The sequence below is a fragment of the Scatophagus argus genome, chromosome 5 (assembly GCF_020382885.2).
Source record: "Scatophagus argus isolate fScaArg1 chromosome 5, fScaArg1.pri, whole genome shotgun sequence".
Classification (NCBI taxonomy): Eukaryota; Metazoa; Chordata; class Actinopteri; family Scatophagidae; genus Scatophagus; species Scatophagus argus.
Genome location: NC_058497.1, coordinates 3,263,304 through 3,282,297, shown reverse-complemented (window position 1 = coordinate 3,282,297; position 18,994 = coordinate 3,263,304). Strand labels below are relative to the sequence as shown.

Genomic DNA, 18,994 nt, shown 5'->3' with positions numbered 1-18,994 from the left:
AATAGTAAAAAAATATCAACCAGGTCATGCAGTGTCTCATCAGTGTGTCTCATATCCCTGTTTTGTAGAGGGGCCCAAAATGTAGTTCTAATGACTTTATCAGCTGATACTGTGACCACAATACACCTTCCTGAACCTTCTCATTAGATTATCACACACTCATTTACATTCAGAGAAGCGGGTAGTACACCAATATAAGACCACTGGATGGTTTCTCAGTCTCAAGAAACTATAATGACGTAATGTATCATATAAAATAGTACAATAATGAAGTAAAATTACTTGATGGAGACTTGGATGCAACAAGGACCCAAATGTTTTGCCTCTGGGCCTTCAAACACGTTAATCCAGCCATGGTTTTAACTCTTCTCTTTAATCCTGACAATCAAATGTTGAAGTCATAGTTTTTCATAGTTTTTATTTTGTGTTTCTATTATATTGTGGCGCTTCCTGTGATCTCATCCTTGTTAAAAATTGAGCATATTCTGTCTGATAAACAGCTGATAAAAGGACCTTGAGGTGAGACTGTGAGATCAACTGCTATTTCCAAGTTTGTTTTGAAACTCAGTATATTTATTGTTTCAGGTAATTTCATTTGTGTGTCAGTTTAATTTCGTCAGAATTTCACAGTTCTTGCACAGACGTCTTCAGCATTCTTGTTAGATGATCTCTTACAGGGAGGTATAAGTAATAAAGACACCTAACTGTGATGAGTTGTCACCATAGCAACTTGTGGCATAGATCAGCTATGTCAGCAGCAGCCACCCGAACCCTCCTCCTCCCCTCTGGGTGCAGTTGCTACAGTGACACTGTGAGTCAGTCTGGTCATGTGTGTGAGATGGTGGTAGCCCTGGCCTCTTCACCAACACTGTCCTGAAACACAAGGAGGACGCTGTCAGTCAATACAAAGAAGCTCTTCCAGCGATCCATAAATGATGCTCTGTGCCTCAGTCAGTCCTCGTGCCAGTCAGCCACTCATGATGACACGAGGCGCCTGCTCAGCCACAGTCACATTAAAACAGCACGGGACACTCATAATTAAATTTTATTTTCATCGGACATGGCATTTATTCATTTCATTGTGCAATATTATTTGGGGGCAGTTTCAGCAGTTCTTCATTTAGAGGCAGTTATGAATCCCAGAGGTCCCCTGCCAAACCACCAAAGTAACATTTCAGTTTTGACTTTAGTGTTGTCCTTACAAACAATAAAAACACAGAACACTTATGACTTTTGCTAGATTTAAAGACAATAAAACCCATCAAATGTTGAATACTATTTGCATCTATCTATGCATCATAGGTATCACTATTGCTGTGCAGGTCACACCCCAGCCACAGACCCCCGATCAGTAAGACCCAGCTCTCTGAATAGCCTTCCAGGAACTGAGGCTCCTCCCTCTCTGAGAGGTCTTTACTGGCACTGTTGCTCTTTTTGGTACTTTGTTCTCTAAACTATGAGGACTCACTAATACCAGATCATGTATAGTCACTGTAACAGACCCCATGGAAATTCCTATTTAAGGTCTTGGTCAGGTGCACAAACAATTTGACTAGTCAATCAACAGAAATTCAATCATGATTTTTAACATTGGGGTATAATACTCCAATAACCAGTATTACCACATTATTTAGCATGCAAGGAAAAAATGTGTTATGTCCTAATACCATTGCATGTCAAATGCAGTATGCCAAAAATACCAGGATGTGCATCTGTTCTTATTTTGCAGAATGCGAGCCAGCTTTTATGGCTCCTCTGCACAGGGGAAGACACATTTCATCCACTGAGCCGTCGTGACAGCACACACACGACAGTTCAGCTGCATTCTGAGTCCTATACTTTGTCTTCAAGGAGCAATGTTATGATTAAGCAGTATCTTCCAATTGTATGCATACTGCATGCAACAGTATGCCCTACACGTAAATGCAGCTGTAGCATCTAGAGCCAAGCTAGCAGCTCTGTGAGGTTCCACAGATGTGGTCGTGCGATACGGTCAAAAGCAAGTGAACTTTGAGTTGAGAGTTTTTTTGAGAAGCGTGCTGTGAGTGGCTTTAGATTTTGTGTGTTGCTTTACTGTGGTAGAGGCAAAATAACTATTAACGCAAATCATACTGAACATCAGACTAACTTTTTCAAATCAAACCTGAATTAAGAAGTGACCTATGTAAATGTCCAGTCACATTTACTCACCCGCATCCCTCTGTGCTGGACTGATCCAAAGTGTTGCTTACATTTTTATCTGTAAATCCCCTTTAAGACCATTTCTTGGCACTGCAAAGCCGGCCCGCAACACCCCCCGACTGCCCCTTTGTTGTTAGAGAAGTGGAGCTTAACAGAACCCGTTCCAAGAAGTGGTTCTGATCTTTATTACAGGCTATTTCAACCACACACTTTTTGCTGTTGTTGGATAGGAACCATGATTCTGCAGGCTACAGCAAAATAGTGGGGAGCTGATGGAGCAGAGCGAATGTACAACATGTATACAACGGGTTAGAAGCTCATAACACGGAATGAATAAATAAGCCAAAAGAGGCCGAGTACATTTCTGGTGAACTTCCAGACAGTTAAAACATGCCTGGGATGAATTTAAAGTAAAATCTCATAAAGGATAACCGAGCAGCTCACCAGCCTCTTGTAAACTGTATCAGCCACCTCAGGCCAAGAAAATAATGAGTGTGAACAACACTTGAAGATTTAATAACTCACGTTTGGTAACTTTATTGTTTTTTGCCAATGTGCTCAGGAAAGACCAGCAAATGTTTAAAATGACCGACACAATCTGAGCTAGCAGGCGCAGACAGATTCACAGAGGCCACATGCACAGCACGACTCCACGAGTTCTCCACTGTCAGCGTAGAGAAACACATGAATTAAAAAGTCAAAAGGTGAGAAAGAGTGCAAAAAAGATCATCATAAGCAGGATTATAGTTAACAACTGTACAATGCCACATATTTCTCTAAAACAGATGAAGCTTTAGTGTCTAAGTTGTCTCTAAAACTGCTCTAGTCAACGTCTGACATAGAAGACATACAACACAGTACTTTTTGATGAATAATATAACATTTAACATCCACCATTAATCAAAGCAGGTAAGTAGGGCAGCGTATTGTTGCTGCCATTACAGAAAATCCTTTTAATCCTTCTAATCCTTTTAATTAACAAGGTATGTTATTATGATGTAGCTGGTTATTGCTACATGTCAAAATGATTTCCAGCTAACCTCTCATGCTATAACATCACATCCTTCATCTTGTCAGACTGAAACCTTTTCATCACTACACAAAGTGTCTCATGAAAACAAGAAATGTTTTTCATTAAAACATGAGTATATTGTTATACTGAGGTAAAAGTCCAGTCGGGGGCCTAAGGAGACACTGCAGCCTTGATCAGTCATAAAACATGGGTGTTTTTAAAGCTCTTTTGTTTTGCGCATCTGTGCTTACTTTGCAGAAGTGAGGGGACATCTTTCATTTGTCACAGCGTAAACAACTAAAACTCTAACCTCACTCATAAACGTGTGCATCAAACTGGATGGAAGATGCACTTATTTTCTATGCTCACAGTTGTTTTAACTAAGTTAAAATGATCAAGCTTTTAACTTGGTGATGTAGTGGAGCTGGTTTGTGTTGGACAGTAAACCCTATGAACACGCTTCATTTTTTCACACAAATGAAAGAAAAACTAGACAGATTGCACTGACTTACACATGCTGGTGGAACAGTGGTTAACGCATGTGTGGCATCCTACCCAGTTCTTCAGCTCTCTCTATGTTTTCAAGTATGTAGCAAGCTTAATAAGGTATCTGAAGTCAAGCACCACCAGGTTATTTTACTTCATTTATGTATCAGAAAAAAACATAATTGTAATAGTTAGAACTGAAGGTGTAGATGTGAAACAGACTGGTGGTGAGATTTTACTCAGTGATCTGATCCAGCTCCCCTGCAATCCTTCACACCACAAGTATATCTAGATGATGAATGAATGGCTGGATGAGTGGATGGCTGATACTTTTGCTGTATCTCATCTCAAGCATCTAATTAAATCTGAATCAAGCAATATAAACCAGTCCCTGTTAGTATCTAGCTCTCTGTAGGGTACACTGTCCTCTCTTCATGCACTTACTGGATCTTTTTCTTATTACAATAATATACCACCTCATGTTATAACAAGCAACATGTCTTATTTTAATGAGATACACTGATCTGGTGTGATAACAAGAAGGTAAAGTAATGACGAGAAAAATCTATCATTATGACATTAATAGGACCTTGTTAAGAAAGAAAATTTTAAGCTACTTTTTAATACACACAGCAAATAGTTGATGTCATGGACGCAGCAATATGCAGCAGTACATAAGAGAATGAATATGCATGTCACAATCTCTTCACAATAAACAACTGTAACATTCAGCTCAGTTCGCCACATTAAAAAGAAGCGATTCACTACAGCGAGCTGGAACTGTGTGCTGACGTTCTGCTAAGGCGTGGCCAGTGGCTACACTGCAGCTGGATTACAGCTGTAGGACAGGCAGACCAGAGCATCATCAAGTCACCTTGTAAGGCAAAATCCACTTAAAAGCACTTCAGAAGAGAGGATGCTGCTCTCTGTCAGCACTGGCACCTTGCTCGTTCTTTAATGGACGGAATCCAGAAAGGGTCATCAATTAGTCAGTTAAATAAATAGGTTAATAAATAGGCTGAATCAAGTTAACACAATACAAAGGGAAAAGAGTGAGAGGGCAAAACACTGGAATGACAGAAACATAAACATTTATAGTAACATTAAGATTTAACTTCTTTTTTTCACTTACTAGATGGAATGTAACACTCCTTAAACAACTTCATGACTTTGCTGAATATGTAGATTCAGTCAGTGTTAATATCAATGACAATACTGCGTACCTTAGTCTTAGTATAACCCACTTGTTGCTTACTTCATATTCCTAAAAGTAAAATACAAAATTACACAGTATCACAGTTCACACAACAGCTTCTCAAAATTTAAGACATGACATATTGGAACATTAAAATGCTGGCAGAAAAGGTTGAGAAAGTCTGATTTACTGTAGATTGCAACATCATCATCCTGGCTAGCTGCAGCTGAAGATGAACTAAACAGTATAAGACCATCTGTGTTAACACATCACGTCTGCGATGGAGATATTAATAATGGTCTGTGTTGTAACATGGATACATACTTACGATACTTTCAGTAAACTGCAATGGCTTTCTATCACTGTGTTTATCCAAGTTGGAAAGAAGCGCTGATTGTTGTGTTACCACCAAGAAGGCAATAAGATGCTAAGGCAGATTAACAAAGTGCAAAAAACAGAATGTTTAAAGTGAATATAGACAGTGTGGGGACACAACTAAAACTCTCTTCAGATGGTTTCTAAGGTCTATTAGTACATCTGCTCATGGATGAAAGGCTAGCTCACTAAGCTAACTAAGCTAGCTGAGACGGTTAATGCTACAGCTCACCCAGTTAGGACGGCTTAATGTTTACATCCCACCCTGTCATGAGCACGGGCCTCTCGTCCATTACCATATACACGTTTCCCTCTGCACTGTGATACGGTGTAGTTCAGGAAAAAGAAAATAGTTCCTATGTGAAACTGCTCACAACAAAGTCTGTGGATTATCTTGAGTATACAGCTTTGTGATTTCTCAACTTTGCTACTGAGTTTTTCCAAAGGTATTTTTTGGCATCTTGAGCACTACAGGTGAAGTGCCATCTAGTTGCATTATGCAGGAGAGAAGGCAGGCATCTCTACAGGAAATATCTCCAAAACTCTGCAGCTCACACCAAAACCATCTAGATGGATAAACAGTAAGTGATAAAATATGCATTTTGATTTTTAGGTGAGCTGTCCCTTTAAGTAGAAACTGTAGCAGTTCACTTTTTATAGTAACCTACAAAAAAACTTTTAGACAAAGAAACAAAAGAAAAAGAAAGTAGAAAGAAAGAAAGAAAAGTAAGAAAGTAAAAGAAACTTTTAAGTTATTGAGCGAATGTGGACCAAAACCATTCCAATACAGCCTTCATAAACCTGATTTCGTAGAGTTCAGTTCCTATATGATTTAGACATTAACTGCACAGATAATTCTCCAAGGGACCTGTTAAAAGAAGGGTGACGCATCTCTGAAGTCAGTAAAATATATCACAGGCAGTCCTTCACCACTCTACACAACATTGTGTATTTTTCCTACACCTGGACACATGCGGGTTAAAAAAAAACACTACCAGAGACATGTGATCCCTCAGGAAGGCTCAGATTTAGGAAGTATAGCCCATATTGTGTCAGGATCACATGTGTGGCTCTATACAGAGCCAGAGGGATGTTGAAGAATGGGTCAACAGAGAACAAAAACACTGATGCTAAATCCCAATAGAGCATTTGGAGATTTAAGTTTAGGGGAAAAAGCAAATCCTGCTTCTCCAGATTAGAGCAACAGGTGTGGGTTTTTCTGCCCAGAGACTACAAGAGGGGATGAGGACAGAGTGTGAAGACCATCTGAAGTGAGTTTAGTCAAAGCTGGGGAGTTTAGCGGGCAGGAAGAGGCGGGATGTGGAGATCGAAGGAGGCTTTGCCACATGTTCAGATCAGACACATTCTGAGATTAAACACAAACCAGGTGCTCTCATGTAATCAAAGCTGTGTCAAATGTAGTTTGTGTTAAAGTGTGTGTGTATACAGGACATGGTGTTCATGAGCCTCATGAGTCTGTTTAACAATACGTACCTAAAGAGAGACCTGAGGGATGTCAGGAGTTTAAAATGGGGACAGTGACATTCCCTCACTTTCTCAATAAGAGACATTAGTAGGACAGGAGCAGCCGAGCTGTCACACTGCTTTTCAGCTAATCATCAGTGCTTAATGATCACTTAAGATGATGCATGTGTTCTTGTGGGGTTTCTTATCATGCTAGCAGCTTCTCTGGGTTCTTGGAGAGGGTCTGCAACAGGCTCTTCTGGAAGTCCTCCTCAGACATTTCAGGAACCAGGAACTCCAACAGAAGATCAAATATGCAGTAGACTAGGTACCTAAGGGAACACAGGATCAGTAGTCAGAGCCGTTGCTACAGTGACTCAGTGTGAATGAGACTAAATGCTGATTTGAGTCTGCATGGTTTGACCTATTTCATTTGTCTTTCTATCAGTGCTGTGGTTTAATATATGACATTTTTGTGCATAGATTTGGTCATATTTTATGTTGATTTGCTGAGAAGAAATGTGCCGAATCACATTGCACTGTAAATCTAGACGTGCTACAGTCAGCGTACAGAGGCAGTTGCACCAGCTCGCTTTAAGTTCAAACTTAGCTGTAACAAAGTACTGAAGACAGCATTTAAGGCGGATTGGTGCAGCGACAGCAGTAATGCGGTTGTTGTATCGGTCCGTCGTGGTGAAGAGAGAGCTGAGCCATAAGGTGAAGCTCTCAATTTACCAGTCAATCTACGTTCCTACCCTCACCTATGGCCATGAACTTTGGGTCATGACCGAAAGAACGAGATCTCGGATACAAGCGGCTGAAATGAGCTTTCCTCGGAGGGTGGCGCGGCGCTCCCTTAGGGACAGGGTGAGGAGCTCTGTCACCCGGGAGGAGCTCGGAGTAGAGCCGCTGCTCCTCCACATCGAAAGGAGCCAGTTGAGGTGGATCGGGCATTTGTTTCGGATGCCCCCTGGACGCCTTCCTGGGGAGGTGTTCCGGGCATGCCCCACCGGGAGGAGGCCCCGAGGAAGACCCAGGACACGCTGGAGGGACTATGTCACTCGGCTGGCCTGGGAATGCCTTGGGGTCTGCCTGGAAGAGCTGGAAGTGTCTGGGAAGAGGGAAGTCTGGGTATCCCTGCTCAAGCTGCTGCCCCCACGACCCGGTCCCGGATGAAGCAGAAGTAGATGGAGTCAGGTGGTAGTCAGGAATAGCTGGTGCAATCGACTCTCAACGCGACCATACACATCCACCTCATTTTGATGTTTCACAGAAATAACTCCTTTTGTTGGCTGTTTAATCAATTGCTGGGAATGGTTCACTTAAAAAAATTGGTATTATCGAATTTAGTTCTTTCAAACCACCAAAACACGGTGATCTGACATCAGACAGTGAGAAAATGGAAGAGATAAAACAGTGCACCGCTGATTATATTATAGAAGCAATCACTAATAAACTGATGAGGAAGGGGTCAAGTTCAGAGTCTGATTCAGACTCTAACTTATCCTGAGCGCAACATGGACCTAAATAAAGCCTGGGCACCTAATGCATTGTCTCTTCATCCCTGAGATGTCCTTAAAATAACCCCACACGTGAAAAATGATTTCGTAATCCACATACCTATTCAAGGTGCCAGCACTCACAGGCAATGTCAGAACAAAAATTCATCAGGTTCAGGAGGCTCTCCCACAGACATTTCCCAGAAGTACAGTGGGCTCCTTTACGATCGAATGGAACAAGTTTGAAACCAGTAAGACTTCAGTCTGTCTGGCCAAACTCAGTAAGCATGCATCAAATCCAATATGTAAATGAAGTCTTTATCTAAACTAAATGTGGGAAAAGCAACGAGTTTTCAATATTTTCTTTATTCATTGCATTTTGATGTGTGTCTGGGACTCGGCATACCAAATGAAAACACCACATGAAGAGGAGCAGACCGATTCCAACCGCAATTTGTTTCAACATCTGTCATCCTTTTCCAGACTTCTCCAGCCGTTGTGTAATCAACTGTCTGCTGTTTAGTGAAGACATTTGTCCACGCTGTATGATTCCAGGTAAGCTTCTGTCCGTGTCTGTATACAAGTGAGCGCTCCCTGGCCACTTGATTGAATACACCAGGTTCATTAACAAACAGGAAATCATGTGGCTGCTTCCAAGTATACAAAGCATGCAGGCAGATTCAAGAGGCTCATCAGGCACTGTTTTAATATCGGAGGGGACATGACCTGTGAGCTGTATCGTGTGGTGCCATTATTGTAGCTTGATGTGTCAGAAACACATTCCCTCCTATGACCGTGCACTACAGTGTATGTTGTTTGCCAAGAATGACTGCATTCAGAGGCAGGTCTGGAGGTATCAACACACAGGAGAGGGGAAACCAGGGGAGAGAGGCCACCTTCACTGGCCAATTACTGAAACTATTCAATAACTTTTTGACTCTCTGGCCAAATGGATTGGTAGGCCAAGAATATTTTTGACTGGCCAAAATGCATATTTGCAGGGTCCCTAAGGGGACACAGAGGAGAAAATACGATGCAAAAAGAAGAAAAATGTAAAAAAAAAAAAAAAAGAAGCAAAAAAACATGCTGGCAACTTTTAGGTTCTCCCAAGAAAGGACAGTTCTGGACTGCAGTGGGTGAGAAAAGTTTTACAAGCTGGGTCCCAGCCCAAATGAAGCCCTGGAGTTAGCCTGGCCTGGCCTGGCCTGGCCATGCAAGATCGTAATCAGTGGCTGTCCTGGATGCAGAGTCACCACATGCCATATATTGGTATTTTTAGGACAGATTGTTAAAATGTGTAATTACTGCATTACAGCTGATGCAATTGCCACCACCTTTTGAAGTATTTGGTCATAAATCAAAGTACTGAATTATAATCCCTGAATAGTGAAAACACTGACCTGCTGGTGGCACAAGGTGGGGTAAAAAAGGTCAGGGGATCACCAAAACGACCATCCAATAATTGTTATTTCAATGTGACGCTGCCGTTACTAAAGATATACCGCTATTACAACTGAAATGTACTGCTAGATAAAGTTAACATTATTACTTGTTTTTCCTTTTCTGCTCCTGTCTGGAATCTACAGATCCGATCATGCTTTGAGGTATTCCAGCTGCATGCATCATGTCTGCATGTCTCAACTGAATTAAGGAGCGTAAAGAACAGCTGAGGCCTGTCTTTACCGTTCTCTATGCACCTCCCATGCTGGTGCCCTACACAAATTGCCTGTGTTGTCTTATACTCCAAACTGTAGCTGACTGTAGTAAAAGGGCCACTGAGTATACTCTGTATATTCACCTGTTAATGTATGGGTCTTGAAAGGAGTCCAGTGCAGTCTGCCAGCTGAGTTTGTACTTGTCTGAGCCCAACATGTCTGTGATCAGATCTGTAGACGCAAAGACACAGAAAATGACATAACTGTCTGTGTGTGTGTGTGTGTGTGTGTGTGTGTGTGTGTGTGTGTGTCTATCTCATAACTGCAAGCTGAGGAACTCATTTTACATTGACCAAATGATAGAATTTCAGCATAACTTACAACAGGGCCCAAATGATGCTTAGTCAGTGCTCTCTGCGGGACAAACTATGTAATGGTGATACAGTTTATAAACTACCTCAAAAATATCTATGGAATTTTTGTATTGCATTTTTTTGTTAGTTAGTTACTTTGTTATTGGCCCACACATCTGCAGTTTTCAATAAATCGTTGATAAGCTAGACATTGGTCAGGCTCTCATTTTGTGCTCAGCATTGTCTGTGTGTATATGCACCTGGTAGGAGCCCCATCAGACAGTGTAAGGCCTGTTGCCTGCTGCTGTCCTTTTGCTGCGGGCTGCGCTCGAGTCGAGGGGCCGTAGGCAGAGTTCCTCCTGGCCACACAGCCTCCTGGATGACCTGCAGGTACACCACCCAGTACCTGGTGCATGTTAAGTTGGCTACACTCACATCCAGCCATCTGAAAGGTACCAACACACAACAGAGAGTGAGCAAATGAGCACAGTTAACAAGTCAAAACATTGAGCCCTGCCTGTCAGATATTTTCTGTTATTCTACTAGATATGTGTGTTGTATTTTTGTGATGTGCAGGGACTGAAACAATCTCCTCTTGAAGCCTGCTCACAACAATATTTAAAAACGTTCCTTGGGCAAAGTGAATCCATTCAACTTTGAACCACACATTTGGAACAATAATCCCTTATGGTAACAGAGCCAGAGACCAAAATTCAGGAAGCTTATTAGCTATGTTGGACCACTCACTTTTATTACTTTTATAACAGCCTGTTCTACAAATGGTTTGCAGACAGTTATGAAATAGGAGTCACTAGTACAAATACAAAATAGTCTTTTAGTAAGTTCACAAGTTAATGAATGTGCTAAATCACCTTTAACAAGTTTGTTAGCTCTTTCAGCTCTTTTTCTTAAAAGCATTTTTGCAACAAGCAAATGTCTCTTTGTGGTGTGACAGCCGCTTAACATAAAAGTGTATCATGGCACAATGACCCTGGCAACAGTTGGTTAACCTCCTGACTTTAAGTCAGTAAGTTCAATGTGACCTTTTCATCATGCCTGACCTGAGCAGTACTGAATGATCCTGGCCCCAGACCAGCCAATCCCTTTAAATGTAAGCCGTGCCTCATTGCATTCCCACACGGATTTGAGACTCAAAGTGCAACAGAAGGAGTCCAGCCTGGCACATTCTCATGCTGGAATTGATCTCAGACTGAGCCCACTTTCCTCAAGATGTCCGCTGACCTGCTGGATTTAATATCTTGTGATGAGTAAATTCAACATGCTGTGTGAAGCTGGAAGTCATTGACCCTTCCATTCTCCCTGACCTTTTTCACACCAACATTTACCATCTGAGGAGTGGAAACACAGTCAGTCACCATCCAGACTGGATGTGGAGGGTTATTTAAAGCACAAAGTAAAAGCTAAAAACAACATCTCAATGTAGCTCAAGTATTCAAGCAGTGCACAGGTCAGGCCTGTAAAGCTGCAGGAGATAACAGCAATTTTGTTACACTGTCTTCAATTTAGATTACTACCAAGTACATACAAAACTGTGATGTTAAAGACCATTTAACCTTAAAAAAGATCATTTCATATACTTAGTTTTCAGGATTCACACACACACTAAAAATGCTTAACACCGTGCAGATGCTGTTATGCAACACTGTTCAAAACCTGAGCACTCTGTTAAAAAGAACCAGGGACTTCCCTCTGGGCATAATGTTCTGCTCCTTTTGCTCACTTCATGTGGCCTCTAATGAAGTTATTTCATTAGCTTGTGCTGGCCAGTCACCACATTTCTGAGCTTCACTCACAGAAGATGTGGATGGACAAGTTATGCCAGCCACAATTTTTGGTGGCCCGTAGTATTTTATAACAGTGCAAGAGAAGCCAAATACCCAATGCTCATGGTCTTTTCAGTTCCTCAAGTTGTACAACTGCAGAGGAAAAACATACATGGGAGACACACAGAACTACAGAAATAAATCTCACAAGCCAGCCCACTGGTTGGTGCTTAAGACCCTAAGCTATCCAAAGACAACAAACTGATTGGCTGAATTTGAGGACACGTGAATAAAATTATGCATGTGAGAACTCAATTATTTGAATAATTCAGCCCAGAGAAGAAATTACTCAACTATTTAATGAGAAGCTAATCATAAAATAAGTAAAATAAATCAATCAATCACCAAGCAGACATAAACTTGGAACCCATAAAGCAAGTTAAACAGAGGAAGACCTAAAGCCTGGAGAAGAAGCACAGAATGAGAGATTAAGGCTGCAGTGGGGGAAAGCGGTTGGTAAGGCACAGGACCAGAGAGGATGGAGGGCTTTCGTTGATGGCCTTAGTTCCTCAATGAACAGAAAGGCCCAAAGCCTGGTTCCAGCTGCACAGTTGGTTTTTGCTTGTTAGTTCTAAAAAACATTTATTCTATTAATCAAAAAGGCAGATAAATCAATAATGAAAACATACATATATCAATACGAATTCAATTATTTAGCTGGGGTCCCAGGTGTCAATCATCACTTAGTCTCACCTGAGACTGATGCACTCCCTAGGCCCTGTGTGTTGTGATTTACATAACCCTGTAACGTACTGAGGGCTGAGGTCACAGGACTAACCACTGCTTTGAGTTTTGGTCATTTGCTGTCACCACCAGCAGACCAAAGAAAGAGACAGTTAGACTCCATCCTTTGTATAATGTGACACTACTAAGTGTGTCGCAGCTACCTATGACTGAAACAACAAGAACACAAATTAAAAATGCAGTGGAAACCAGTGCTTAAGTTAGCAAGCCTGACTAACAAGTTTTTCTTAGTGGTACGCAAAATTAACAATTGTTCATCTCATATTCATATTCATCTCCACTTCAAGTGGACATCTGAGGTCAAAATGGTTTAAAAGGTTTAAAAGATGATTGTAAAGGGAATAAAATGTTAATAAAACCTAAAGTTGACCTGAAAGTAAATTCTACACCCACCCATGCACAAACTGTAAATTGTGCAAGTACATTGTAAAGCATTTTTACCACTGAAGCCCAGCTTCATCCCCGGTAACAAGAGTGTATTTTGGTCCAGGGTGGTTAAAGCACAGCAGGTGGACAATGAAGTTTGTCTCTTCACCAGCCCATACCAGTCAGAGACAAGTTCCCTAAATCACACTGAGTTATGAGTGGCCACTTCAAACATACGGACACTGAAACCTATGGACACCTACAGTCAGGCACATTAAAGAGCTGAAGCACCGTGACACTGTTGGGACTAATTTACAGTTCGTCAGGGATTCCAACGTCTCTCCAGTGCTACGACCATGAATCTTTAGAACGATTACATCTGCTGACGGGTAAAGGAGCAAAATGTTTGGCATTCTTTAAAGGCTTCCCATGATTTGGTAACTGCCACACTTTAATTGTGATATTTTAAGTGTCTTTTCTGAACTAGCAGGCAAGTGATGGTATCCTGAACAAAACCAAACATGGACCAGAAAAAGACCAACTTTCCTGAATGTGGTTGTAGCCTAAACAAATGGGAATCACACATTTGATGACAACCTCCTCCATGGCTTTCTACAGTGCACTGCCAGCAGGAGAATAGAAAGAACGAAGTAGAGCTGGAGAGGCTGAACTGTCCCATGTCTATGTACAAAGGAGGAAGGCGGAGACACAGCTTACTGGTATATTCATAGTGGAAGAAAATCAGCTTTGCAATTGTTTTATGGTAAAAGATTCGACTTATTCCAGTGCATCCCGCCTATTCTCGATCAGGTTGGGATGTGGGGAGTCTGCCGTTATGGTCCTTGAGATGTTCCTGAGCTGTTCTCAAAACGTGACGGGGTACATTGTACAGCTGGTGGGGAGACTGCTGCTGAGGGGAAGAGCCGTTGCTGATGGGGGGGGCGTCTGAAATGTTTAGGTGGGTGTTGTCTGTCAAAGAAGGTTTCCCCACAGAACACTGCAAACATATGATTAATTTTATTCACTTCACCTGTCAGTGGTTTTGATGTTGTGGCTCATCAGTCTATGTGCAACTAGCAGTGTTTACCACCAACAGGTTTTACAGAGTGTTCCTATGCCCATGTAGTAATATCCTTTACATACTCATGTGTTTGACAAAGAGGTGAAGCTTGGGCCATCCTTGCTTGTTAACACTGAACCTTTCGAGGATGCCCCTTTCATACTCAGCCACAATAATATCACCAAAGAAGCTGTTTAACATTGGAAACAGGTGCTTTTGGAGCTCTACACAACTTTCCCACTGCGTTGTCGCTCCTGTCCCAACTTGTTTGAAATTTGTTGCTGGTATCAAATTCAGAATAAGCATACATTTACAAAAAAAAAAAAAAAAAGGTTGAATATATTTTCTTTGTACTGTTTTTATTTTTTTTTTGTTTGCTTTCTTTTATGTTTTGCCTAGCGTCAAAGCTTTTTTCAGAATCAGGGCTGCACAGGATGAGGGCGACCAATGAGACAGAACAAAGAAAAACTTCAGGTGACTACAAGAAAATTACTTAGGCGTTTACTACTAGTACAAACATCAGCAAAAAGCAAAATTATCCCTCAGCTATGATGATTAATGGGCCACAGCTGTGTACACAGCGAGTAAACAAACCAAACTGCCCAGTTAAGGCTTGTGTGAACACCCTGATTCATGCCTCCCACACTGAAAACGCTGCACAGGAATAGATGAAAAGGAAGACAAACATAATGCATTTTGTTACTCTTTCCAACTAGAGTGGGGTGTTCTGGTGGGTGATTTCTACTGACACTGGAAAAATATAAACAAAATCACTCCCAGCAATAACCACACAATATCCCAGCAGGAAAATGACCTTGTCTAGAAGACAAATAGAGTGGAAAAAGTGACAGAGGCAGAGGAGTGAGGTCGGGTGGCTCTGTGAGCAAAGAGAAGAGAAGCCGGTGTTCATTTGGACAAGTGAGGCTGACAATTAACGGACTGTGTGTCAAGTTGGCAGAAGTGCTTGAAGGTTGATGAGCAGCTGCAGTTCACTGAAAATATACATTGCTATTTAATGAATGTGTTTTGGCTCAGGTTATGTTCGCGTGTCTCATTTGTATAACAGAATGATAACATAACTGCCGGCTCTGAGGCCGTCTCATATTTGATGAAGCTGAAATGCTGCTACTTCACATTAGTTTGATAAGTGACATGTAGCTACACAAATCTGTCTCTCTTCCTCTCTCTCTCTCTCTCTCTCTCTCTCACACACACACACACACACACACACACACACCTGTGTGACAACATGACAAAGTCATACATTCATATTTCTGCACTTCATTACAGTGATATAGTTTATTACTTACAAAGAAAAACAAACAAAACCTGAAAGTAAGTTATGGTGCTAATTTTAATAACATGGCTTTGCCTTCTCAAAGGAAGTTTCTCCTCACCATGGTCGCCAAGTGCTTGCTAATGGGGGTTTGTTGGTCTAGACCTTTTCTAAATGGAAAGTCTCATGAGACAACTTTGTCTTTGTTTGGTATGTTGGTTGCATGTAATTTGAGTCTATTATACAAACTCTGAAATCTATTTTTTAAGCAAGTTCTGAGTCACTGTCTGTCAGCTGTCCATCTCTTTGTTTCATGGGTCAGTCCACACAACTTTTCAGAGGTACATACAGTGTGTTTATCATTTCTAAACCTGTGATTCTGACATTTTATTTTGCTTTCTGATTTCTCCAGGTCACCTGAGACCCACTGCATCAACCAGAATCTACAAAGCCGGGCACTGCCTGCTAAGTCTGTCTTTGTTGAGACCCCTTTTAATTTAATAGCTGAGTAAAGTCATACTAAAATCTGTTTGCTAATCTAGTTTGCTGTGAGGTTTCATTTCTGAAAAATGACTTCACCTTCTTGATTCATTTCTTGAATGCTAAACAACACCCGACCATAGGCTCTTGGATCTAACGCTGTGACTTCCACATGAACTGGCCATTAATAGACTGCACCAATTTATTCGCTTCAAAGTCTTTGCCGTGCCAAGCAAATATAATGACAAGCCAACTCGATTACAAATAATTGACACCACAAATATTAACAGTAGGGCTGTCCTTTTAAGCAACTAGTTATGATTAACAAATTAGGAGAATCAGTTTCTATGTGGGGACCATGAAAATGTTTTGAGGACCTTCAGTAAATGGAAGCAAATAAAAATACTTTAGCAGTGTTTTGACTCTGTTCTTGGTAGGCGTCATGCACTCAAAACAACCCTCTGCTTAAAAACAGACTGTCAGTCTTCAAGCTTCACACTCTAGTTTAAATTAACATGCTGACACTGTCTGCTCTGACTGGGATCTGATTCAATTGAAGGCACGCAGCAGACAGAAAGTTGAAAATGTTCCAGGCTGAGGCATCCTGCTGAGTCCAATCAGAATATGATCAAAAAATACAAAATACGAAGTACTAGGCAAGAATACCTGGCAGCAATTTGTCAAGGCCAAACAGGGAATATTCATTAAAATTATGGCCACGCTGTAAGCACATGTAAAAAGTACAGTGATCTCTGCAAAATATCCGCCTCTAATGCCATGCACCATACAAAGTGAAAACTAAAGCCCAGTAGACATATTTACTGTAAGTTAATCCCATATCAGCAACAACATGTCACTGTGGCATAATGTCCTGCATATGAAATATGGTAGGACAACGTGAAGCGGAAAAACATTCAGAAAACATATCTCATAACTTCATATCAGTATTGTCTGTGGATTTATTGTTCAGTAGCATTCTTCTGCCTTATTTCGAGCACTGTAATGAGTGTAGCACTCATTTATCATCTCTCATGCACAATAAAATTCAAATCAGTTTAAGAAAAAATGTCAGAACAGTCTAGAAATTTGTTTTTCCCCTAGTGGTTACTGAAAACAAGGTTGAAAAAAAAAATCCCTCAAACAACCACAATAGTATTCAAACCAGCACTCTGTTCCTACAGTATGTTTTCAATTTGCATACATGTGAGCAAACAGAAATTAAATGGAAGCTGGGTTTAAACAGGGTTTTCTTGTAAACAAACAACAGAGCAATAAAAGACATTAAATGTATTCTTGAGGTCTCTCAAGTGTTCAGTATTTCTGCCTTCATAATGCACAGCTTATTTAAAGTATTTTAAATTATTTGTTTACATCCACATCTACTTCCATGACAAAAGATGAACAAAACAGAGACTCATCGAAAAATATCTGTCACTACTATGAAAACTGCACAGGGAACCTTTAGCATCTTGTCTTTCCATGCGTGTGCTCTGTCACTGTCACACCGGTACAAACTTCACAGCCCATAAAAGACTGATACAACTTGTGGCTGGACAGTAGACAGCAAGCTCCATGTTGCCTGTTTTACCTCACAGGAATGGACAGCATCAGTTTTCACTGGACAGCGTGTCACTCATCCAGGCCCCATTTCCTCTCAATCTATGTGCACTGGATGTCCAGAGAGAAACTTTTCAGGATTTAGAAAGACAGGCTGGTACTCAGACCACAGTTACACAGACAGGATGCAGAGTCAAACACAGCATATAAACACATTTTAAGAGGCTGTGGCCCAAGTGAGTGCATCACCGCTCACATAGACAAGTCTGTCTGGCATCCTAAATTACCTCCATATGTTTCAGCTGCAGGCAAAGCCTCCTGAACAGAGTGCACTTGTATGAATAAAAACTTCAGACGTCTTTTCAGAGCTAAACAAGTGGAGCCATGGCACAAACAGGATGAACACATACACTTTTCTCTAAACCGGATCTTGAGTCACTGTTGCTACCATATAAAGACTCTGATCGTGTCAGTGCTGATGCTAATTTCACTCCATGTGTAAGCAGTCTGAAGTAGTGTTGTAACTGTATCAGATGTGTTTTGAAATTATGAAGTTCCTAAGAAAAGTATAATTTCCTGATTTTTTTTTTTTTTTCCCACATGACTTGATTCGATTTACACCATTCAATTTCTTTTTTTTGGACCTGCCAAAGTTGCAAATATAAGACGAGCAATACGTCACCAGGTCACATCCCCTCTGGGGGAAAATAAATTATACTTAAAGTAAAGAATTCAGCTCTCAGCTCAGCGCATAAAGATCTTTGCTTCTTACAGCATGTCTACACAGGATGCATGATGTGAGCATCAAACTGCAGTCCATTCTCTGTGTCTCTACTGAACACAGATCACCTGCTTTTTGGGAGCCATCAGAAAATGCACATTCACCGCACATCATCTGACTGAAAACACAGATGACATGCTCTCTGTGCAGACACACCATTAGATAAGCTCTAAAAAAGAAATTCTTCCTACCAAATTCATATTTTACCATCCTAAATGTAATATTATATGGATGTTTTGGTTTACGTTCATATAATATTATCTCAGTATTATTTAATCAAGATCCAGGCACACATAAGCTCGTATCTATTAGAACGGCTTTAGTGTAATCATCCGAATAATCAGTTTGTAGAAGTGTCTGCAGATTTTCAGAAGGAAGAACGCAACCATCCGCTAGTGATCTTCTGCCGGATGTGGGACCAAGTCCAAGTCAAGTCCTGAACAAGTTGTTATGCACTCTTAACCAAGTCTTCAGGACACCCTGTGGTACTTTTGACCACTGGTATCATGTTGGCGTGAGTGGGTGACCGTGTCGTTTGCACCAAACACAGATGTATGCAGTGCAGCTTGGGAAATATTTCAAGAAATCAGCCTTGCAAACGTCCAGTGGGTTTGTTAGACCTAAGGGTACACACAGTGTGTTTTGGGAGAAACACTGAGCCTTTGT

The 18,994-nt window shown here is 41.1% G+C and overlaps 1 protein-coding gene across 14 annotated transcripts in view; it reads right to left on the bottom strand.

Annotated features, from left to right (window-relative positions):
• Positions 1-386: 386 nt before the first annotated feature.
• The window catches only part of snx19b (sorting nexin 19b), a 38,537-nt gene continuing 19,929 nt past the window's right edge, over positions 387-18,994 (bottom strand). For 3 of the 14 annotated variants that reach the window (XM_046388375.1, XM_046388376.1, XM_046388373.1), the window contains exons 12-14: positions 10,481-10,665; positions 10,011-10,098; positions 387-873 (exon numbers count right to left, since the gene is read on the bottom strand). In XM_046388375.1, the coding sequence (XP_046244331.1) occupies positions 747-873; positions 10,011-10,098; positions 10,481-10,665 (400 nt within the window). In that variant the 3' untranslated portion in view covers positions 387-746. Of the gene's footprint in view, positions 874-2,686; positions 7,046-10,010; positions 10,099-10,480; positions 10,666-18,994 lie in introns of those variants that run through there. The other 11 variants (XR_006843332.1, XR_006843330.1, XR_006843329.1 and 8 more) reach the window with 11 other exon arrangements.